The following is a 21,539-nucleotide window of genomic DNA, read 5'->3' on the forward strand; positions in this document are numbered from 1 at the left end:
GTTGTGATGCCAGAACTAAAGTGTGTTGTGTTGTCAGAACTAAAGTGTGTTCTTGTGTTGTCAGCAGTGCAGTGTGTTGTGTTGCCAGAACTAAAGTGTGTTGTGTTGTCAGCAGTGCAGTGTGTTGTGTTTCCAGAACTAAAGTGTGTTGTGTTTTCAGCAGTGCAGTGTGTTGTCAGAACTAAAGTGTGTTGTTGTGTTGTCAGCAGTGCAGTGTGTTGTCAGAACTAAAGTGTGTTGTTGTGTTGTCAGCAGTGCAGTGTGTTGTCAGAACAAAAGTGTGTTAATATGTTGTCAGAATTAAAAGTGTGTTGTTTTGTCAGTAGTGCAGTGTGTTGCGTTGTTGTCAGAACGAAAGTGTGTTAATGTGTTGTCAGCAGTGCAGTGTGTTGTTGTGTTGCCAGAACTAAAGTGTGCTGTTGTGTTGTCAGCAGTGCAGTGTGTTGTCAGAACCAAAGTGTGTTGTTCTGTTGTCAGCAGTGCAGTGTGTTGTCAGAACAAAAGTGTGTTAATATGTTGTCAGAATTAAAAGTGTGTTGTTTTGTCAGTAGTGCAGTGTGTTGCTTTGTTGTCAGAACGAAAGTGTGTTAATGTGTTGTCAGAACTAGTGTGTGGTTGTGTTGTCAGCAGTGCAGTGTGTTGTTGTGTTGCCAGAACTAAAGTGTGCTGTTGTGTTGTCAGCAGTGCAGTGTGTTGTCAGAACCAAAGTGTGTTGTTGTGTTGTCAGCAGTGCAGTGTGTTGTCAGAACAAAAGTGTGTTAATGTGTTGTCAGAACTAGTGTGTGGTTGTGTTGTCAGCAGTGCAGTGTGTTGCTTTGTTGCTAGAACTAAAGTGTGTTGTGTTTTCAGCAGTGCAGTGTGTTGTCAGAACTAAGGTGTGTTGTTGTGTTGTCAGCACCAAAGTGTGTTGTGGTTGTCTGCACTTAAGGGTGTTGTTGTGTTGTCAGCAGTGAAGTGTGTTGTTGTGTTGTCAGAACTAAAGTGTGTTGTGTTGTCAGAATGAAAGTGTGTTTTTGGATTGTCAGCACTAAAGTGTGTTGTCAGCAGTGAAGTGTGTTGTGTTGTGTTGTCAGAACTAAAGTGTGTTGCTGTGTTGTCAGAACTAAAGTGTGTTGCTGTGTTGTCAGAATTAAAGTGTGTTGTTGTGTTGTCAGCAGTGAAGCGTGGTGTTGTGTTGTCAGAATTAAAGTATTTTTGTGCTGCCAGAATTAAAGTGTGTTGTTGTGCTGTGAGCAGTGCAGTGTGTTGTGTTGTCAGAACTAAAGTGGGTTGTTGTGTTGTCAGCAGTGCAGTGTGTTGTCAGAACAAAAGTGTGTTAATGTGTTGTCAGAATTAAAGTGTGTTGTTGTGTTGTCAGCAGTGAAGCGTGGTGTTGTGTTGCCAGAACTAAAGTGTGTTGTGTTGTCAGCAGTGCAGTGTGTTGTGTTGCCAGAACTAAAGTGTGTTGTGTTGTCAGCAGTGCAGTGTGTTGTCAGAACAAAAGTGTGTTAATGTGTTGTCAGAATTAAAGTGTGTTGTTGTGTTGTCAGCAGTGAAGCGTGGTGTTGTGTTGCCAGAACTAAAGTGTGTTGTGTTGTCAGCAGTGCAGTGTGTTGTGTTGCCAGAACTAAAGTGTGTTGTGTTGTCAGCAGTGCAGTGTGTTGCCAGAACTAAAGTGTGTTGTTGTCAGCAGTGCAGTGTGTTGTGTTGCCAGAACTAAAGTGTGTTGTGTTGTCAGCAGTGCAGTGTGTTGTGTTGCCAGAACTAAAGTGTGTTGTGTTGTTAGCAGTGCAGTGTGTTGTCAGAACGAAAGTGTGTTAATATGTTGTCAGAACTAGTGTGTGGTTGTGTTGTCAGCAGTGCAGTGTGTTGTTGTGATGCCAGAACTAAAGTGTGTTGTGTTGTCAGAACTAAAGTGTGTTCTTGTGTTGTCAGCAGTGCAGTGTGTTGTGTTGCCAGAACTAAAGTGTGTTGTGTTGTCAGCAGTGCAGTGTGTTGTGTTTCCAGAACTAAAGTGTGTTGTGTTTTCAGCAGTGCAGTGTGTTGTCAGAACTAAAGTGTGTTGTTGTGTTGTCAGCAGTGCAGTGTGTTGTCAGAACTAAAGTGTGTTGTTGTGTTGTCAGCAGTGCAGTGTGTTGTCAGAACAAAAGTGTGTTAATATGTTGTCAGAATTAAAAGTGTGTTGTTTTGTCAGTAGTGCAGTGTGTTGCGTTGTTGTCAGAACGAAAGTGTGTTAATGTGTTGTCAGCAGTGCAGTGTGTTGTTGTGTTGCCAGAACTAAAGTGTGCTGTTGTGTTGTCAGCAGTGCAGTGTGTTGTCAGAACCAAAGTGTGTTGTTCTGTTGTCAGCAGTGCAGTGTGTTGTCAGAACAAAAGTGTGTTAATATGTTGTCAGAATTAAAAGTGTGTTGTTTTGTCAGTAGTGCAGTGTGTTGCTTTGTTGTCAGAACGAAAGTGTGTTAATGTGTTGTCAGAACTAGTGTGTGGTTGTGTTGTCAGCAGTGCAGTGTGTTGTTGTGTTGCCAGAACTAAAGTGTGCTGTTGTGTTGTCAGCAGTGCAGTGTGTTGTCAGAACCAAAGTGTGTTGTTGTGTTGTCAGCAGTGCAGTGTGTTGTCAGAACAAAAGTGTGTTAATGTGTTGTCAGAACTAGTGTGTGGTTGTGTTGTCAGCAGTGCAGTGTGTTGCTTTGTTGCTAGAACTAAAGTGTGTTGTGTTTTCAGCAGTGCAGTGTGTTGTCAGAACTAAGGTGTGTTGTTGTGTTGTCAGCAGTGCAGTGTGTTGTTGTGTTGCCAGAACTAAAGTGTGTTGTGTTTTCAGCAGTGCAGTGTGTTGTCAGAACCAAAAGTGTGTTAATGTGTTGTCAGAATTAAAGTGTGTTGTTGTGTTGTCAGCAGTGAAGCGTGGTGTTGTGTTGCCAGAACTAAAGTGTGTTGTGTTGTCAGCAGTGCAGTGTGTTGTGTTGCCAGAACTAAAGTGTGTTGTGTTGTCAGCAGTGCAGTGTGTTGCCAGAACTAAAGTGTGTTGTTGTCAGCAGTGCAGTGTGTTGTGTTGCCAGAACTAAAGTGTGTTGTGTTGTCAGCAGTGCAGTGTGTTGTGTTGCCAGAACTAAAGTGTGTTGTGTTGTTAGCAGTGCAGTGTGTTGTCAGAACGAAAGTGTGTTAATATGTTGTCAGAACTAGTGTGTGGTTGTGTTGTCAGCAGTGCAGTGTGTTGTTGTGATGCCAGAACTAAAGTGTGTTGTGTTGTCAGAACTAAAGTGTGTTCTTGTGTTGTCAGCAGTGCAGTGTGTTGTGTTGCCAGAACTAAAGTGTGTTGTGTTGTCAGCAGTGCAGTGTGTTGTGTTTCCAGAACTAAAGTGTGTTGTGTTTTCAGCAGTGCAGTGTGTTGTCAGAACTAAAGTGTGTTGTTGTGTTGTCAGCAGTGCAGTGTGTTGTCAGAACTAAAGTGTGTTGTTGTGTTGTCAGCAGTGCAGTGTGTTGTCAGAACAAAAGTGTGTTAATGTGTTGTCAGAATTAAAAGTGTGTTGTGTTGTCAGCAGTGCAGTGTGTTGTTGTGTTGCCAGAACTAAAGTGTGTTAATGCGTTGTCAGAACTAGTGTGTGGTTGTCTTGTCAGCAGTGCAGTGTGTTGTTGTGATGCCAGAACTAAAGTGTGCTGTTGTGTTGTCAGCAGTGCAGTGTGTTGTCAGAACAAAAGTGTGTTAATGTGTTGTCAGAACTAGTGTGTGGTTGTGTTGTCAGCAGTGCAGTGTGTTGCCAGAACTAAAGTGTGTTGTGTTGTCAGCAGTGCAGTGTGTTGCCAGAACTAAAGTGTGTTGTGTTGTCAGCAGTGCAGTGTGTTGTTGTGTTGCCAGAACTAAAGTGTGTTGTGTTGTCAGCAGTGCAGTGTGTTGTCAGAACTAAAGTGTGTTGTTAGCAGTGCAGTGTGTCGTCAGAACAAAAGTGTGTTAATGTCTTGTCAGAATTAAAAGTGTGTTGTGTTGTCAGCAGTGCAGTGTGTTGCTTTGTTGTCAGAACGAAAGTGTGTTAATGTTTTGTCAGAACTAGTGTGTGGTTGTGTTGTCAGCAGTGCAGTGTGTTGCTTTGTTGCCAGAACTAAAGTGTGTTGTGTTGTCAGCAGTGCAGTGTGTTGTCAGAACTAAGGTGTGTTGTTGTGTTGTCAGCAGTGCAGTGTGTTGTTGTGTTGCCAGAACTAAAGTGTGTTGTGTTTTCAGCAGTGCAGTGTGTTGTCAGAACGAAAGTGTGTTAATGTGTTGTCAGAACTAGTGTGTGGTTGTGTTGTCAGCAGTGCAGTGTGTAGTTGTGTTGCCAGAACTAAAGTGTGTTGTGTTGTCAGCAGTGCAGTGTGTTGTCAGAACCAAAGTGTGTTGTTGTGTTGTCAGCAGTGCAGTGTGTTGTCAGAACAAAAGTGTGTTGTTGTGTTGTCAGCAGTGCAGTGTGTTGTCAGAACAAAAGTGTGTTAATGTGTTGTCAGAATTAAAAGTGTGTTGTGTTGTCAGCAGTGCAGTGTGTTGTCAGAACTAAGGTGTGTTGTTGTGTTGTCAGCAGTGCAGTGTGTTGTCAGAACAAAAGTGTGTTAATGTGATGTCAGAATTAAAAGTGTGTTGTGTTGTCAGCAGTGCAGTGTGTTGCCAGAACTAAAGTGTGCTGTTGTGTTGTCAGCAGGACAATTAAAGGCATGCTAATTGGCAGCTGTTTAGGCCCCGCCCACACGTGACCTCCGCCAGGCGGTGAAGAATGCGGGCTGACCTTTGACCCACATAAGGACAAGAATACTCACCATGCGCGCACACCGCCGCAGTCAGCACGACCACCAACATCCACACTGAAGCCTCCATGCTGATCCTGGTCCTGGTCCTGGTCCTGGTCCCGGTCCTGGTCCTGGTCCTGTAGGAAGTAGCGGCTCTCAAGCAGGGACGGCAGGATCGTGCATGTTCGGCCCGCCGTCGGCAGGCAGGGAAAAAAAAGTCCCGGTATAATCCCGAATGGTCCCGAACGGTGCCGAAGGTTTCCGAAGGAATGAAAGCAGCGACGAGACGGAAAAAGGCGCGAGAGGGAAGGACTGTTGAGAGGCTGCAAGTGCGGGAGAAGACGACGACGACTTTGCGGGGAAAGACGACGTGAGTGCGGGGAGAAGAAGACGACGTGAGTGCGGGTCGTCAGGACGACGAAGGAGCTGGAAATGTTTGGACTTGTCTTCGTCTTCCTCACCGGGGGGACGTCCCGCCTTCCCGCTCCCCACCCCTCTCTCTCTCTCTCTCCCCCCTCTCTCTCTCTCTCTCTCTCGCTCCACCTCTCATACACGCACTGTGGCAATCCGCATCACTTGTTAAAAGTTGGGTTTAAAAAATGTAACAAACTACTTTTTTTAAAAGAGATATCTTATTTAAAAAATGTTTTAATAATGTAAATATACACAAAAACATACGTACAATTTATTAAATATAACTTTTAAGCCTGATTAAATATAAAAAATAAAAACATATTACCGTATTTTCCGCACCATAAGGCGCCCTGGGTTATAAGCCGCGCCTTCAATGAACGGCATATTTCAAAACTTTGTCCACCTATAAGCCGCCCCGTGTTATAAGCCGCATCTAACTGCGCTAAAGGAATGTCAAAAAAAACAGTCAGATAGGTCAGTCAAACTTTAATAATATATTAAAAACCAGCGTGATGTGGGCGCGCATGGAGTCGTATATCAACATGGACGGAGCTGCGTGTAAAAAGCCACCCGGCCTCTTCGCGTAAACTTAAACTTCCCTTAACCACTCGCTCATCTTTTCTTCATCCATCCATCCCTTCGAGTTAGCTTTTATGATGACGCCGGCTGGAAAGGTCTCTTTTGGCAAGGTCTTCCTTTTGAATATCACCATGGGTGGAAGTTTCTGGCCATTAGCATGGCAAGCTAGAACCACAGTGAAGGATGACTTCTCATTCCCTGTGGTGCGAATATTCACCGTACGTGCTCCCGTTGTATCCACAGTGCGGTTCACAGGAATATCAGTTGCTGTGAAATAGTAGTCCGTGTGCGGATGGAGAGATTGCGTCTTTTCATGAACCGGAAACCTGTCGCTTAGTAGGAGCCATTTTGTGGTCTTTACAGATGTAAACACACAAAGGAAATGATAAAATCCGCGCGCTTTTTCTTCTTCTACGCGGGCGGGTGGTTGCTTACAGTAGAAGAAGAAGCGCTTCCTGTTCTATGGGGGCGGGTGCTTACCTTGGCGGTTGCTTGCGTAGAAGAAGAAGCGCTTCCTGTTCTACCGGGAAAAAAGATGGCGGCTGTTTACCGTAGTTACGAGACCGAAACTTTATGAAAATGAATCGTAATATTAATCCATATATAAAGCGCACCGGGTTATAAGGCGCACTGTCAGCTTTTGAGAAAATTTGTGGTTTTTAGGTGCGCCTTATAGTGCGGAAAATACGGTAAATAATCGTATTTTTTAAGATATGTTTAAATGACTTTAAAAATGTGACACAATTAATTACATTTTTCAAAATAAGATAACTTTCATATATTACTTTTTGTGTGTGGATTACTGGGATTGACAAAACAGGAAAAAAAATGGCAAATTACACCAACTGAAATATTTTGTAATATATAACAGCTGAAAATCTGTCATCACAAAATAATGAAAACTCTTAAGCTTAAGTAAGTATTAAACAAAAAATAAAAATGCATTTTGTATAATAGTTTGGTTTCTTTAAGAAGTGTTTGTTTTAATTAATACAGATATTAAGAAAATGAGCCCAATTAAATTAAAGAAAATGGCCACTTTTAAGCCCAAATAAATATACATAAAAATATAAACACATTAAATATTGTTTTTTCTAATGAGTTTAAATTGACTTTGAACATGTAATATTTTATGCATGAAAAGTGCTTTAAAAGTTTTGACAAAATAGAAAAGAAATTGCAAAACACATCAGCTAAAATAATTTGAAACCCGTCTTAAAAAATACTGACAACCCCTAAGCTTAAATAAATATAAAAAATAAATAAATTGTATATTAGTAATTTTTTTCCATGAATAAATGTTTGTATATTTTTAGTAAATACAAATATTACAATTATTTTTAAATTAATAGCTGAAAATCTGCCTCAATAAAGAAAATGGCCACTTTTAAGCCCAAATAAATATACATAAAAATATAAACACATTGTTTTTTCTAATGAGTTTAAATTGACTTTGAACATGTAATATTTTATGCATGAAAAGTGCTTTAAAAGTTTTGACAAAATAGAAAAGAAATTGCAAAACACATCAGCTAAAATAATTTGAAACCCGTCTTAAAAAATACTGACAACCCCTAAGCTTAAATAAATATTAAAAAAAATACATTTTGTATGATAGTAATTTTTTTCCATGAATGAATGTTTGTATAATATTTTTAGTCAATACAAATATTACAATTATTTTTTAAATAAATAATAGCTGAAAATCTGCCTCAACAAAGAAAATGGCCACTTTTAAGCCCAAATAAATATACATAAAAATATAAACACATTAAATATTGTTTTTTCCTAATGAGTTTAAATTGACTTTGAACATGTAATATTTTATGCATGAAAAGTGCTTTAAAAGTTTTGACAAAATAGAAAAGAAATTGCAAAACACATCAGCTAAAATAATTTGAAACCCGTCTTAAAAAATACTGACAACCCCTAAGCTTAAATAAATATTAAAAAAATACATTTTGTATGATAGTAATTTTTTTCCATGAATAAATGTTTGTATATTTTTAGTCAATACAAATATTACAATTATTTTTTAAATAAATAATAGCTGAAAATCTGCCTCAACAAAGAAAATGGCCACTTTTAAGCCCAAATAAATATACATAAAAATATAAACACATTAAATATTGTTTTTTCCTAATTAGTTTAAATTGACTTTGAACATGTAATATTTTATGCATGAAAAGTGCTTTAAAAGTTTTGACAAAATAGAAAAGAAATTGCAAAACACATCAGCTAAAATAATTTGAAACCCGTCTTAAAAAATACTGACAACTCCTAAGCTTAAATAAATATAAAAAAAATACATTTTGTATAATAGTAATTTTTTTCCATGAATAAATGTTTGTATATTTTTAGTCAATACAAATATTACAATTATTTTTTAAATAAATAATAGCTGAAAATCTGCCTCAACAAAGAAAATGGCCACTTTTAAGCCCAAATAAATATACATAAAAATATAAACACATTAAATATTGTTTTTTCCTAATGAGTTTAAATTGACTTTGAACATGTAATATTTTATGCATGAAAAGTGCTTTAAAAGTTTTGACAAAATAGAAAATAAATTGCAAAACACATCAGCTAAAATAATTTGAAACCCGTCTTAAAAAATACTGACAACTCCTGAGCTTAAATAAATATAAAAAAAATACATTTGTATGATAGTAATTTTTTTTTCCATGAATAAATGTTTGTATAATATTTTTAGTCAACACAAATATTACAATTATTTTTTAAATAAATAATAGCTGAAAATCTGCCTCAACAAAAGAAAATGGCCACTTTTGAGCCAAGATACACACAGAAAAATTAAAAGGTTTTATCAAAATATATATTTTTAATGATTTTAAAATGACCAAAAATGTAACAAAATTAATTACATTTTCTAAATAAAAATATGTTCATGCAGTACTTTTTGTGTGTGAATTTTTGATGCATAAAAACTGCTTTATAAGTGAAGTTTGACAGAATAGAACAAACAATGGAAAATGACACCAACTAAAATATCTTGCAACATAAAACCGCTGAAAATATGTCTTAAATAAATCAAAAATACAAATACCTATTAAATAGTATTTCATAAAGAAATGTTGATGTGGATTTTTTTAAATGGAAAATGGTCCCAAATAAAAATAAAATGCATTTTGTATAATAGTAAAAGAAAATCATGAATAAATGTATTTCATTTTTAGTCAATACAAATATTACAATGATTTTTTTAAATAGATAACAGCTGAAAATCTGCCTAAACATAAAAAAAACCCACTTTTGAGCCGAAAAAAAAAAAGAAAATTATTTTTTTTAAATATATTTTTTAATGATTTTAAAATGACCATTAAAATGTAACTAAATTAATTAAATTTTTTAAATAAAATATGTTCATACATAACTTTGTGTGTGTGGGGTTTTGATGCATAAAAACTGCTTTATAAGTGAAGTTTGACAGAATATAACAAAAAAATAGAAAATGACATGAACTAAAATATCTTGAAATATAAAAACAGCAGAAAATATGTCTTAAAAAACACCATTATTGAGCCTAAATAAATCAAAAAGTAGAAGTACATATTAAATACTACTTCATATAGAAAACAACGATACTGACCTCTGGTGGTAGCAGGTGGTGTTACACGTGAGACGTCACTTGAAAGCCAAAGGTTGACAAAAGCAAACATTTATTATTAGCAAGTACAAGAAATAAAACGACACCATCACTCGTCGCCAGATGTTGCTAGAAGTTCTTCACTGTTGAACCACAGAGCTTCACTGCTGTGACTGGCCATGATGGCACGCTGCACCAGCACACCTGCAGCACACACCGCCAGCTCAGTCATTGCTCAAAACATAATAATGCATCAAAATCACTGTTATGAATTATTGACATATTTAAGGCTACAATTACTTCACATCAAATATTACAGTGAAATTAGTTTGGGGGAAAATACTGCATATTTTGTGTGTTTGCCATACAAAAACAGGACAAAAAGGCATTCAAGTACCGTATTTTCCGCACTATAAGGCGCACCTAAAAACCACACATTTTCTCAAAAGCTGACAGTGCGCCTTATAACCCGGTGCGCTTTATATATGGATAAATATTAAGATTCATTTTCATAAAGTTTCGGTCTCGTAACTACGGTAAACAGCCGCCATCTTTTTTCCCGGTAGAACAGGAAGCGCTTCTTCTTCTACGCAAGCAACCGCCAAGGTAAGCACCCGCCCCCATAGAACAGGAAGCGCTTCTTCTTCTACTGTAAGCAACCACCCGCCCGCGTAGAAGAAGAAAAAGCGCGCGGATAAAAAGTTAAAGTTAAAGTACCAATGATTGTCACACACACACTAGGTGTGGCGAAATTATTCTCTGCATTTGACCCATCACCCTTGATCACCCCCTGGGAGGTGAGGGGAGCAGTGGGCAGCAGCGGTGGCCGCGCCCGGGAATCATTTTGGTGATTTAACCCCCAATTCCAACCCTTGATGCTGAGTGCCAAGCAGGGAGGTAATGGGTCCCATTTTTATAGTCTTTGGTATGACTCGGCCGGGGTTTGAACTCACAACCTACCGATCTCAGGACGGACACTCTAACCACTAGGCCACTGAGTAGGTATTACCGTACGTTTCATTTCCTTTGTGTGTTTACATCTGTAAAGACCACAAAATGGCTCCTACTAAACGACAGGGATCCGGTTCATGAAAAGACGCAATCTCTCCATCCGCACACGGATTACTATTTCACAGCAACTGATATTCCTGTGAACCGCACTGTGGATACAACGGGAGCACGTACGGTGAATATTCGCACCACAGGGAATGAGAAGTCATCCTTCACTGTGGTTCTAGCTTGCCATGCTAATGGCCAGAAACTTCCACCCATGGTGATATTCAAAAGGAAGACCTTGCCAAAAGAGACCTTTCCAGCCGGCGTCATCATAAAAGCTAACTCCAAGGGATGGATGAAGAAAAGATGAGCGAGTGGTTAAGGTAAGTTTAAGTTTACGCGAAGAGGCCGGGTGGCTTTTTTCACGCAGCTCCGTCCATGTTGATATACGACTCCATGCGCGCCCACATCACGCTGGTTTTTAATATATTATTAAAGTTTGACTGACCTGACTGTTTTTTTGACATTCCTTTAGCGCAGTTAGATGCGGCTTATAACACGGGGCGGCTTATAGGTGGACAAAGTTTTGAAATATGCCGTTCATTGAAGGCGCGGCTTATAACCCAGGGCGCCTTATGGTGCGGAAAATACGGTATTATAAAAATATACCAAAATGTTTTTATAATGTATGAATAGATCTGAAGTTGATTTAGAAGTTCAAGCATTGAAACAAAACAAAACAAAAAAAAAGACTTATTTTAACACTTTTATGAGTGAGGCCCTTTTGGGTCCCCAACAATTTTAGTGATTTTTTTTTTTTTTAAGAAAATGTCATTGCTCAAAAAAATAATAATGAATCAAAATCAATGTTATGAATTATTGACATATTTAAGGCTACAATTACTTCACATTGAATATTACACTTTAAAATAGTTTTGGGGGGAAATGATGCATATTTTGTTTGGCCATATAAAAAAGTAAAGTTTTCTTTGACAAAGCGGGCTTAAAATAAAAACAATAAATAAATAAAAACTCAACTGCGTAGATCTGATGTTGATCTGGTGACTTAGTGTTGAAATAAAACATTTATTTAAGACTACAATTACTTCACATCAAATAATAATAATAATAATAATAGATTTTATTTGTAAAAAGCACTTTACATTGAGTAAACAACCTCAAAGTGCTACAGTGTATTAAAAATAAAATTAAATAAAAAGATAATTAAAAAATAAAATAAAATAAAAACTAGAACAGCCAAATAGCTAAAACTAGTATATAACATAAAAATATAATATATAAAAATGCTTTTTTAAAAAGAAGGGTTTTAAGCCTTTTTTAAAAGCATCCACAGTCTGTGGTGCCCTCAGGTGGTCAGGGAAAGCGTTCCACAGACTGGGAGCAGCGGAGCAGAAACGTTGAAGGAGGTTAGTCTGTTACACTTTGAAATAATTTTGGGCGGAGAAATTGCATATTTTGTGTTTGGCCATAAAATATAGAATTGTCTTTGACAAAAAGGGCATAAAACAAACAAAACAATAATAAAACCTTACAATTGACTTGTTGACGTGAAGTTAATTACAGATGTAAGTGTTGAAAGTGAAAAAATAAAATGTGTGGCTTAATTTTAACACTTTTATGAGTGGGGTCCTTTTGAATCCCTAAGAATGTTGTTTTATATAAATAATACATATAAATAATAATGAATCAAAATCAACGTTATGAATTATTGACATATTTAAGGCTACAATTACTTCACGTCGAATATTACACTTTAAAATAGTTTTGGGGGGAAATGATGCATATTTTGTTTGGCCATATAAAAAAGTAAAGTTTTCTTTGACAAAGCGGGCTTAAAACAAACAATAAATAAATAAAAACTCAACAGCGTGGATCTGATGTTGATCTGGTGACTTAGTGTTGAAATAAAACATTTTAAAAATGTATGACTTATTTTTAATACTATTGTGAGTGAGCTCCTTTTTGATCCCCAATCATTTGTGTGGGATTTTTCTTTAAACTGTCATTACTCATAAAATAATAATCAATTAAAATCAAAATTTGTTATGAATTATTAACATATTTAAGACTACAATTACTTCACATCAAATAATAATAATAATATATTTTATTTGTAAAAAGCACTTTACATTGAGTAAACAACCTCAAAGTGCTACAGTGTATTAAAAATAAAATAAGAAGATAATTTAAAAAAAATAAAAATAAAAACTAGAACAGCCAAATAGCTAAAACTAGTATATAACATAAAAATATAATATATATATATATATAATATATAAAAATGTTTTTTTTAAAAGAAGGGTTTTAAGCCTTTTTTAAAAGCATCCACAGTCTGTGGTGCCCTCAGGTGGTCAGGGAGAGCGTTCCACAGACTGGGAGCAGCGGAGCAGAAAGGTTGAAGGAGGTTAGTCTGTTACACTTTGAAATAATTTTGGGTGGAGAAATTGCATATTTTGTGTTTGGCCATAAAATATCGAATTGTCTTTGACAAAAAGGGCATAAAACAAACAAAACAATAATAAAACCTTATAATTGACTTGTTGATGTGAAGTTAATTACAGATGTAAGTGTTGAAAGTGAAAAAATCAAATGTGTGGCTTAATTTTAACACTTTTATGAGTGGGGTCCTTTGGAATCCCTAAGAATGTTTGTTTTATATAAATAATACATATAAATAATAATGAATCAAAATCAACGTTATGGATTATTGACATATTTAAGGCTCCAATTATATTCCACTTAAAATACTGACAACTCTTAAGCTTAAATAAATATTAAAAAAATACATTTTGTATAATAGTAATTTTTTTCCCATGAATAAATGTTTGTATATTTTTAGTCAATACAAATATTACAATTATTTTTAAATTAATAGCTGAAAATCTGCCTCAACAAAATAAAATGGCCACTTTTGAGCCAAGATACACACAAAAAAATTAAAAGGTTTTATCAAAATATATATTTTTTTATGATTTTAAAATAACCAAAAATGTAACAAAATTAATTACATTTTCTAAATAAAAATATGTTCATGCATTACTTTTTGTGTGTGGATTTTAACACTTTTATGAGTGGGGTCCTTTTGAATCCCTAAGAATGTTGTTTTATATAAATAATACATATAAATAATAATGAATCAAAATCAACGTTATGGATTATTGACATATTTAAGGCACCAATTATATTCCACTTAAAAATATGTTCATGCATTACTTTTTGTGTGTGGATTTTAACACTTTTATGAGTGGGGTCCTTTTGAATCCCTAAGAATGTTGTTTTATATACCGTATTTTCCGCACTATTAGCCGCACCTAAAAACCACAAATTTACTCAAAAGCTGACAGTGCGGCTTATAACCCGGTGCGCTTTATATATGGATTAATATTAAGATTCATTTTCATAAAGTTTCGGTCTCGCAACTACGGTAAACAGCCGCCATCTTTTTTCCCCGTAGAAGAGGAAGTGCTTCTTCTTCTACGCAAGCAACCGCCCCCATAGAACAGGAAGCGCTTCTTCTTCTACTGTAAGCAACCACCCGCCCGCGTAGAAGAAGAAGAAGCGCGCGGATATTACGTTTCATTTCCTTTGTGTGTTTACATCTGTAAAGACCACAAAATGGCTCCTACTAAGCGACAGGTTTCCGGTTCATGAAAAGACGCAATCTCTCCATCCGCACACGGACTACTATTTCACAGCAACTGCCTAAAGACTTTCAAGAAAAGCTGGCTACTTTCCGTGCATATTGTAAAAACAAGATAGCTGAAAAAAAGATCCGGCCAGAGAACATTATCAACATGGACGAGGTTCCACTGACTTTTGATATTCCTGTGAACCGCACTGTGGATACAACGGGAGCACGTACGGTGAATATTCGCACCACAGGGAATGAGAAGTCATCCTTCACTGTGGTTCTAGCTTGCCATGCTAATGGCCAGAAACTTCCACCCATGGTGATATTCAAAAGGAAGACCTTGCCAAAAGAGACCTTTCCAGCCGGCGTCATCATAAAAGCTAACTCGAAAGGATGGATGAAGAAAAGATGAGCGAGTGGTTAAGGTAGGTTTACGCGAAGAGGCCGGGTGGCTTTTTTCACGCAGCTCCGTCCATGTTGATATACGACTCCATGCGCGCCCACATCACGCTGGTTTTTAATATATTATTAAAGTTTGACTGACCTATCTGACTGTTTTTTTGACATTCCTTTAGCGCAGTTAGATGCGGCTTATAACACGGGGCGGCTTATAGGTGGACAAAGTTTTGAAATATGCCGTTCATTGAAGGCGCGGCTTATAACCCAGGGCGCCTTATGGTGCGGAAAATACGGTAAATAATACATACAAATAATAATGAATCAAAATCAATGTTATGGATTATTGACATATTTAAGGCTCCAATTATATTCCACTTTGACATTTTTTGGGTGATAAAATATTGCACATTTTGTGTGTTTGCCGTGATAAAACTAAGTTTTCTATGAGAAAAAGCATAAAGTAATAAATACAACTTTATAATCAAAGATAAATAAAAAAAATAATATAGGACTTATTTTAAAAAAATGTTATGACTGAGAACCTAAACTGGAGGTTAAAAAAAAAAAGTTATATACAGTGGGGCAAAAAAGTATTTAGTCAACCACCAATTGTGCAAGTTCTCACTTAAAATGATGACAGAGGTCTGTAATTTTCATCATAGGTACACTTCAACTGTGAGAGACAGAATGTGGGGAAAAAATCCAGGAATTCACATTGTAGGAATTTTAAAGAATTTATTTGTAAATTATGGTGGAAAATAAGTATTTGGTCAATAACAAAAATTCAACTCAATACTTTGTAATATAACCTTTGTTGGCAATAACAGAGGTCAAACGATTACTATAGGTCTTTACCAGGTTTGCACACACAGTAGCTGGTATTTTGGCCCATTCCTCCATGCAGATCTTCTCGAGAGCAGTGATGTTTTGGGGCTGTCGCCGAGCAACACGGACGTTCAACTCCCTCCACAGATTTTCTATGGGGTTGAGGTCTGGAGACTGGCGAGGCCACTCCAGGACTTTCAAATGCTTCTTACGGAGCCACTCCTTCGTTGCCCGGGCGGTGTGTTTGGGATCATTGTCATGCTGGAAGACCCAGCCACGTTTCATCTTCAAAGCTCTCACTGATGGAAGGAGATTTTGGCTCAAAATCTCACGATACATGGCCCCATTCATTCTTTCTTTAACACGGATCAGTCAGCCTGTCCCCTGAGCAGAAAAACAGCCCCAAAGCATGATGTTTCCACCCCCATGCTTCACAGTAGGTATGGTGTTCTTGGGATGCAACTCAGTATTCTTCTTCCTCCAAACACGACGAGTTGAGTTTATACCAAAAAGTTCTATTTTGGTTTCATCTGACCACATGACATTCTCCCAATCCTCTGCTGTATCATCCATGTGCTCTCTGGCAAACTTCAGACGGGCCTGGACATGCACTGGCTTAAGCAGGGGGACACGTCTGGCACTGCAGGATTTGATTCCCTGTCGGCGTAGTGTGTTACTGATGGTAACCTTTGTTACTTTGGTCCCAGCTCTCTGCAGGTCATTCACCAGGTCCCCCTGTGTGGTTCTGGGATTTTTGCTCACCGTTCTCATGATCATTTTGAACCCACGGGATGAGATCTTGCGTGGAGCCCCAGATCGAGGGAGATTATCAGTGGTCTTGTATGTCTTCCATTTTCTGATAATTGCTCCCACAGTTGATTTTTTCACACCAAACTGCTTGCCTATTGTAGATTCACTCTTCACAGTCTGGTGCAGGTCTACAATTCTTTTCCTAGTGTCCTTCGACAGCTCTTTGGTCTTGGCCATAGTGGAGTTTGGAGTCTGACTGTTTGAGGCTGTGGACAGGTGTCTTTTATACAGATAACCAGTTCAAACAGGTGCCATTAATACAGGAAACAAGTGGAGGACAGAAGAGCTTCTTAAAGAAGAAGTTACAGGTCTGTGAGAGCCAGAGATCTTCCTTGTTTGAAGTGACCAAATACTTATTTTCCACCATGATTTACAAATAAATTCTTTAAAAATCCTACAATGTGAATTCCTGGATTTTTTTTTCACATTCTGTCTCTCACAGTTGAAGTGTACCTATGATGAAAATGACAGACCTCTGTCATCATTTTAAGTGGGAGAACTTGCACAATCGGTGGCTGACTAAATACTTTTTTGCCCCACTGTATTGTGTTGGTGTTGAGTATGAGAAAGCGCACCCGTGTCAGCTGGTCGGTGCGAGCACACGTCCAGCAGGACGGTCTGCAGGTTGGCAAGGATGTGTTCTTTGGGGAAGTCCAGCTGCAGGAGGAGCAAAAAACGGTCAACGAAGCCCCGCCTACTTCACCGTGACGACGACGTGACGCACCGTGGCGATCTGCGTCCTGACGTAGCACTCGCTCTCCACCGCGTACTCGTGGCCCGTCCGGAAGCGCTCCAGCATCTTGGTTATGTCGACGCCCACAGAGCCTGGAGGTCAGAGGGGGCAAAGACGTCAGTTCCGGCGGCGGCCAGGGGGGGGGGGCGACGTGTGCGTGGGCTCGCCTCTGTTGCTCTTAGGGAACTTCTTCCTCAGTTTGTTCTTCAGCGGCACCAGCTTGGCCAACATTTCCGGCACGGCCACGTAGAAGTCGGCCACCACCTCCTCGTCTAAGATCTGACAAACGTTGACTTCTAATGGGCTGCTTAAGACGCTCTTAAAGGGGACACGCTCACCGGCTGAATAAGCTCCGCCCCTCCGACAAAGGCAGCTCCGCCCTCCTTGGCCACTGTGGCTTGATGAGGATCCTTGGACAAAGCAAAAGACATTTCCATCTCAGCTCATGTGTGGCGCTAATGAACACATTATAACGGGACTGTCTATGCAATAAGGCTGAAACGACGCGTCGACGTCATCGGTTACGTAAATATGTCGACGCGTAGCATATTTACGTCACACTACCGTCATGGGGGAGCGCAAAGCAGACGATACGAGCGGTGCGAGCGAGGGGAAAAAATTAAATAATTATGACTTTTTCCTAAACAAATACTTTATTTATCTCAAAATGTCGACTTTTTATCTCATAATTTTTAGTTTTTTATCTAATAATTTCGAATTTTTTCATCTCATAATTTTGACATTTAAACATTAATTTTTATCTAAAAATGTACACCTTTAATCTCATAATTATGACTTTTAATCTCACAATTTCGATTTTCTTATCTCATAATTTTAACATTTTATGTAAATGATTTTTTCCTCAAAATTTAGACTTCTTATCTCATCATTTCCCCTTTATTGTCTTATATTTATGACTTTTTACCTCATAATTTTGACATTTTATCTCATAATTGTGACTTTCTAAAAAAAAAAAAAAAACACTTTTTATCTCATCATTATGACTTTTATCTCAAAAGTTCGATTTTTTATTTCATCATTATGTTTTTTAAATCTGATGATTTCGATTTTTTTTAATCTCATAATTTCACATTTATTCTCAATATGACTTTTATGGATGGATGGACTTTTATATTAAAATTTCAATTTATTATCTCATAATTTCGACATTTTATCTCATAATTATGACTTTTTATCTCAAAATTATGACATCTAAAAATTGTTGACTTTTTATCTAATTTTTATGACTAACTCAAAAATTTGACTTTTTATCTCATATTTATGACTTTTATCTCAATATTTTGACTTTTTATCTCAAAATGTCGAATTTTTATCTTATAATTATGACTTTTTTATCTAAAAAATTTGACTTTTTATCTCATATTTTTTACCTTTTATCGCAATATAGATTTTTTTTTATCTCAAAAAGTTGACTTTTTATCTCATATTTATGACTTTTTATCTGAATGTTTTGACTTTATATCTCAAAATTTCGACTTTTTATCTCATAATTATGACTTTTTATCTCAATATTGGCTTTTTATCTCAAAATCTCAAAAAAGCACGCCAAAAGTCGTCAAAAGTGTGGGAGTATTTCAATAAACGGCCTAATAATGTTGTAGCGGCGAACAGCTGTCTCGTCAGCTGACGCGCGAGCTCGCAACCGTGGCTGTTTAGCAACCAGCCAAACCCCACTTAATACAATTATATTTTATCTTAGAGCACATCCGCATCCCTATTCACCTAGGCAACCCCAGGAAATGTACATAATTGGGCATTATTTCGGCCAGTCGGCTTATATGATCAGAGCCGATCAGTTTACGTTCACGCGCAGGTATAACGCGGCGCGCTCCCGTCTCATCTGCTGGTGCGCGAGCCCGCTAATTAGACCGCTGTGTCAAATCAAGGATTTAACTGTGTTGGATCATTGGCTGCTGGTGAGGGCATAGAAAAAGGGGCATTTTTCTACCAGTAGACAGCGTTTAAGATTGAGTGTTTCACTGCTAATTTAATAATATATTTATATTGAATATGGATTTTAAATATGTATCTAAATAAGTGTTTGATGAGCATTCCTCAACTTTATCAGTATTTATTGCCACCTTTCCCAACTTCTTTGTCACGTGTTGCTGGCATCAAATTCTAAAGTTAATGATTATTTGCAACAAAAAAAAAAAGTTTATGAGTTTGAACATCAAATATGTTGTCTTTGTAGCATATTCAACTGAATATGGCTTGAAAATGATTTGCAAATCATTGTATTCCGTTTATATTTACATCTAACACAATTTCCCAACTCATATGGAAACAGGGTTTGTATGTAATGGTAGTATTTTTTAAATATTTGTATTTAATTTATACTCTTATTGGTCTTATTATTATTTCTACTCTTATATGTATTGGTATTATTTTCTGTTATTTTTGAATTTTTATTTTTACTCCCTTTTGTCTTATTTTTCCCCCATTGTCATATGTATTGGTATTTTATTTATTTGTTCCTAATATATTTGTATTATTATTTGTCTTATGTTTATTTTCATATTGTAGCTGAGATAGGCTCCAGCGCCCCCCGCGACTCCGAAGGGAATAAGCGGTAGAAAATGGATGGATGGATGTATTGATATCATTTTTTAACATTTTTATTTTATTTATTTTCCTATTTGTATCATTTTTATTTCTGTTCTTATCTGTTTTGGTATTTTTTTGTGTAATTTTTGTAGTTTTACTCTATTTTTTTTTTTTTTTTTTTTTTTAATTCTTATATGTATTGGTATTGTTTTTTTAATATTTTAAATTTGTTTTTGTATTCTTATTTGTCTTTTTTTCTTTAATTTGTATATGTTTTTATATCATATTTTTTACATGTTTTTATTTTTAAACTGGTTTTATTCTATTTGTCCTATTTTATTCCTATTCTTATATGTATTGGTGTTATTTTTTATATTTTTACTATTTTCATTATATTTTTATACTCATTTGTCTCATTTTTATTTTTATTCTCTCCTATTTGTATTTTTTTATTCAGTTAAGTTAAAGTACCAATGACAGTCACACACACACTAGGTTTGGTGAAGTTTGTCCTCTGCATTTAACCCATCCCCTTGATCACCCCCTGGGAAGTGAGGGGAGCAGTGAGCAGCAGGGGTGGCCACGCCCGGGAAACTTTTTTGGTGATTTAACTCCCAATTCCAAGCCTTGATGCTGAGTGCCAAGCAGGGAGGTAATGGCTCCCATTTTTATAGTCTTTGGTTTGAACTCACAACCTACCCATCTCAGGGCGTACTCTCTAACCACTCGGCCACTGAGTAGGTTTTACATCTGTAGATTGATAAACAACATGAGATTTCCAAAGTAAAAGTCCTTACCTCGGTAAACACGACAACTTTACTGGTTTCAGTCTTGAAAGGGTGTGGGAGATGCACCGTGCTCACAAAGGGGCTGATTTTTTTCTGGGAAAAGCAAAAAAAAACCATGAGGACACAAAAACGTTCCTTTTCGGATCCGGCGGCCAAAAAAATACCATTTAATTTAAATAAATAAAAATCTAGCAGCCACTTGTGAAACTACTCCTGGCCTCCATGGCGGTGAATAAACGTACCACTAGAGGGGGACGACGAGCTGAACATGCTACACTTCTACCACAATTTGATGAGAATAAAGCTTTAAAGTTTTACATTTATTGTTTTTAACGAGCGAAACTAATAACTAATCCGGACAGGCTAACCTCCCCCAACCTCCGAACTATGGGAGACCAGGCTTTCTGCTCCGCCGCTCCCAGTCTGGAACGCTCTCCCTGACCACCTGAGGGTACCACAGACTGTGAATGCTTTTAAAAAACATATTTAAAAAAAAAGCCTTTTTTTAGACATATGTGTGCTAGTTCTAGCTATTAGGCTGTTCTAGTTTTTATTTTTTTTACTATTTATTTTACTTGTTGGGGGCAACTATTAGTGGTTTTAAAGCGTTGTTTTTATTTTTTTAAAATGCACTGTAGCACTTTGAGGTTGTTTGCTCAATGTAAAGTGCTTTTACAAATAAAATACATTATTATTATTATTATTATTATTAACATTTGATAACATTGGACACACATTGGACAGAGCAGTGTTGGGCCGCCAAAAAAAGATCTGTATCCGAGATCAAAACAAACAGAATATGTTTGGCGCTAAAGTCATAGTTCTTAAGTGCAAAAATGTATCTTTCGCGCAAAAATTATGACTAAATTGCTGAAGCTGTATTTTTATACGCACTTTTTTATTTTATTTTATTGACCGTTTATTTCAGAAATATATGATTATTATATTAAATGTCAATTTAGTTCAAATGTATTTATTTTAGAACATAGTTTGCAAATAGTAATAATGTTTTGTAAATATGTACATGTATTTTTCATGAGTTTTAGAGTCTATATGATGATGTTTATTTAACAAACATATTCTAACTAAATTAATAACAATTAATAATATTATTACCGTATTTTTCGGAGTATAAATCGCACCGGAGTATAAGTCGCACCTGCCGAAAATGCATAATAAAAAAGGAAAAAAACATATATAAGTCGCACTGGAGCCAGACCAAACTATGAAAAAAACTGCGACTTATAGTCCGAAAAATACGGTATTTGTTATCAATTTAGTTAGAATGTGTTTTTTTTAGCACTGCGTAATATTTTTCTGAAGTATCCCTTCTTCTGCTTTATAGTTGATTATCATTTAAATTTGTAATCAGCCTGACCGAAGCCTTGATGATAATCTCTGTGAGCTTTCATGTCATTTGACAAGGCTGTGAACTGTA

General features: G+C 36.7%; 2 protein-coding genes across 2 annotated transcripts in view; both read right to left on the minus strand.

Moving 5' to 3' along the window:
• The window catches only part of fras1 (Fraser extracellular matrix complex subunit 1), a 383,712-nt gene extending 378,534 nt beyond the window's left edge, over positions 1–5,178 (minus strand). Inside the window, exon 1 of the mRNA XM_072912400.1 lies at positions 4,758–5,178. Coding sequence (XP_072768501.1) covers positions 4,758–4,815 — 58 coding nt within the window. The 5' untranslated portion in view covers positions 4,816–5,178. The remainder of the gene's footprint in view (positions 1–4,757) is intronic.
• Positions 5,179–9,386: 4,208 nt separating this feature from the next.
• The window catches only part of mrpl1 (mitochondrial ribosomal protein L1), a 30,567-nt gene continuing 18,414 nt past the window's right edge, over positions 9,387–21,539 (minus strand). Inside the window, exons 4-9 of the mRNA XM_061931673.1 lie at positions 20,111–20,194; positions 17,084–17,155; positions 16,913–17,024; positions 16,737–16,837; positions 16,588–16,669; positions 9,387–9,534 (exon numbers count right to left, since the gene is read on the minus strand). Of these exons, the coding sequence (XP_061787657.1) occupies positions 9,440–9,534; positions 16,588–16,669; positions 16,737–16,837; positions 16,913–17,024; positions 17,084–17,155; positions 20,111–20,194 (546 nt within the window). The 3' untranslated portion in view covers positions 9,387–9,439. The remainder of the gene's footprint in view (positions 9,535–16,587; positions 16,670–16,736; positions 16,838–16,912; positions 17,025–17,083; positions 17,156–20,110; positions 20,195–21,539) is intronic.

This window comes from Nerophis lumbriciformis, linkage group LG03, assembly GCF_033978685.3.
Source record: "Nerophis lumbriciformis linkage group LG03, RoL_Nlum_v2.1, whole genome shotgun sequence".
Taxonomy (NCBI): Eukaryota; Metazoa; Chordata; class Actinopteri; order Syngnathiformes; family Syngnathidae; genus Nerophis; species Nerophis lumbriciformis.